The sequence below is a fragment of the Branchiostoma belcheri genome, unplaced genomic scaffold (assembly GCF_001625305.1).
Source record: "Branchiostoma belcheri isolate BF01 breed outbred unplaced genomic scaffold, Haploidv18h27 scaffold133, whole genome shotgun sequence".
NCBI lineage: Eukaryota > Metazoa > Chordata > Leptocardii > Amphioxiformes > Branchiostomatidae > Branchiostoma > Branchiostoma belcheri.
The window spans coordinates 804,052-806,412 of NW_017802747.1; the positions used below are offsets into that span (position 1 = coordinate 804,052).

The following is a 2,361-nucleotide window of genomic DNA, read 5'->3' on the forward strand; positions in this document are numbered from 1 at the left end:
AAGACGTACCTACCATCCAAATTTCATGACCCCAGCACATCCAGATCACGAGATATCAAACCGGAAGTTCAGCTGCAGTACCATAAGAAGCCGCTAGGGGGCCCAAAATCTAATCATTTCGAGGTCTCATCAAGACCTACCCACCTACCAAATACGAAGTCAATCCATTTAAGCCTTCTCAAGTTATCGTGTTTACAGACAGACAGACAGACAGACAGACAGACACACACACACGAACGCCTACGAAAACATAACCTTCTTGGTGAAGGTAATAACAATAAAAAGTGACTTTTGTGTGTGTTTGCAGGTATTGGGAAAGAGAACTAAAGAAGTCAACACCCAAGAAACCCCCAAGCTTATCAAAAGCAATCATCAGATGCTATGGCTTGCGATATTTCCTGGTCGGATTTGTAAAGCTTTTCGATGTAAGTAACTATTTAACAAGCTACGTCGATTTTGCATCCAGTTATACGTTATATGCTACAACATAAAACTATTTACGTATGGTTTAGCATATATTACAAATGGCATTTGGCAGTGTTTCTTGTGTTTGTGTCTCTTGTTTCTTATTGTGTTCCCACCCCTTCTTACAGGATACCTTAACGTTGGTTAAGCCTATTCTCATCGGCTACATCATTAAGTACTTCGAGCCCAGTAGCGGCATGACCCTGACCGATGCCTACATGTACGCTGGGATTCTTGCTGGTCTGCAGGTTTTCCAAGTCATCATCGGCTACTACGAATGGCCTGCCACCTGTGGGCATTTCATTTGAAACGGCGATCATGAATATGGCGAACGAAAAGGTACAGAATGTCTTTCATTACAACTTAAGTGTATTTAGATTTATTGTTTTTGGCTTGTGTGTGTGTGTGACTGTGGATGTCGTAGGCACTTGCATGCGGCATAGGTTGTAACCGCAGATTGACTATGAGGTCAAGTTGGGAGTCCTAATGATCTCAGCAGACTAGGATGGGTGTGGGTTGATGGACGGATAGATGGGCGGGTGGTACATGAAGCAGCAGAGAAAAAGAATTTTCGAACTATTGTCAATTGTCGTGGTTGTTGTCTGTTCCCAGTGTTTGCGATTAAGCACGGGCGGCCTCTCAAAGACCTCAACGGGCCAAGTCAGCAACATTCTTGCCGACGATGTGCACGCCTTCAAGAAGGTCAGTTGCTTACTAGTGTCGCTGGATTACAGATATGAACTAAAGATAACAATACCCCTTTCTTCCCCTAGTCCTATCATATTGCCTTAGGATCGGGGACTATGGTGGGATTTAGCATTAGCCGTTTCTATTCCTTCCTGACTATGGGCCAGTGAAACACTCTGCCAGTGGTGTATATGTGTCTATCCAGTCACGGATGTCATTACCCTATACCTCCTTCGTAGTCTCATGTGGCTCCTCCGTCTGTTAATGGTCCATTGTAATATACTAATGGTGATGTTACCCACACTTGTGACATGTCCCAACTCTCAAGTAATGCAATTTCCTCCTTTTATGATTTTAAGTTTGTTTCCATTCCCAGTTCTGCTAAAACAGAGAAATGGGTGAGCGATGGTCCACTTAAATTATACGCACAATCTTTCTGTAGCATTTCATCCTCAGGGCCTGGATCCTGCGGGTAGATCCCATGCCTCATAGCCACAGGTTATTAACCCTAAACAGTACACCTGGGGTCCGTGCGGACCCCAGCACTATATATTCTGTAATATCTTTTTTGTTTCTAAAGATTTTTTTCTGAAATTTTAGGTAATTGTCACCCACAAAGTTGTCTCTAAATACAGTGCAGAAAAATCCGTTTCTACCATTCATAAAAAAATTATATCTGATTTTCTTTTGGGGTCCGCGCGGACCCCCAGCCGGCTTTCGATCATAATGGATACACTGGCGTTCTTATACATTACCTTATTTCCGTTTTTATATGTTTTTATGCACTCATCGTATGTCTACCAAGTTTTCAGAGAATGGTGTTGTAATAGAATTAAATTTTAATAACTTTGGTGTAATTATGACGTCATATGACGTCAGAGCTAATAATGTAGTCCGCCATATTGGATTTTGACCAATGACGTCATCAAATTAGCATATTCTATGCATATTAAATGATTTAACTTATATTCAATTATGTAAGATGTTATTCATGTTGGAAAAGAAGTGTAATTTAATATAAAACTATAAAAAATTTTATGTTTAAATCAAAATTTAAAAAAACTGCCTGCTAGAAACCCGTTGCCATGGCAACACAAAAAAACATCAACTTACTAGTATCAAACTAATATGAACTTTTTTCCAGAGACATTTTAGGAAAGGTCTCCAAATTTGATACTTCTAGCGCAAGCCGTTTAGCCGCTATCTGAG

At 40.6% G+C, this 2,361-nt stretch overlaps 1 protein-coding gene across 1 annotated transcript in view; it reads left to right on the forward strand.

Moving 5' to 3' along the window:
* Nucleotides 1–1,554, forward strand: part of LOC109464159 (slit homolog 2 protein-like) — a 21,524-nt gene extending 19,970 nt beyond the window's left edge. Inside the window, exons 6-9 of the mRNA XM_019761096.1 lie at nt 308–425; nt 594–756; nt 1,078–1,167; nt 1,529–1,554. Of these exons, the coding sequence (XP_019616655.1) occupies nt 308–425; nt 594–756; nt 1,078–1,167; nt 1,529–1,554 (397 nt within the window). The remainder of the gene's footprint in view (nt 1–307; nt 426–593; nt 757–1,077; nt 1,168–1,528) is intronic.
* Nucleotides 1,555–2,361: the final 807 nt, after the last annotated feature.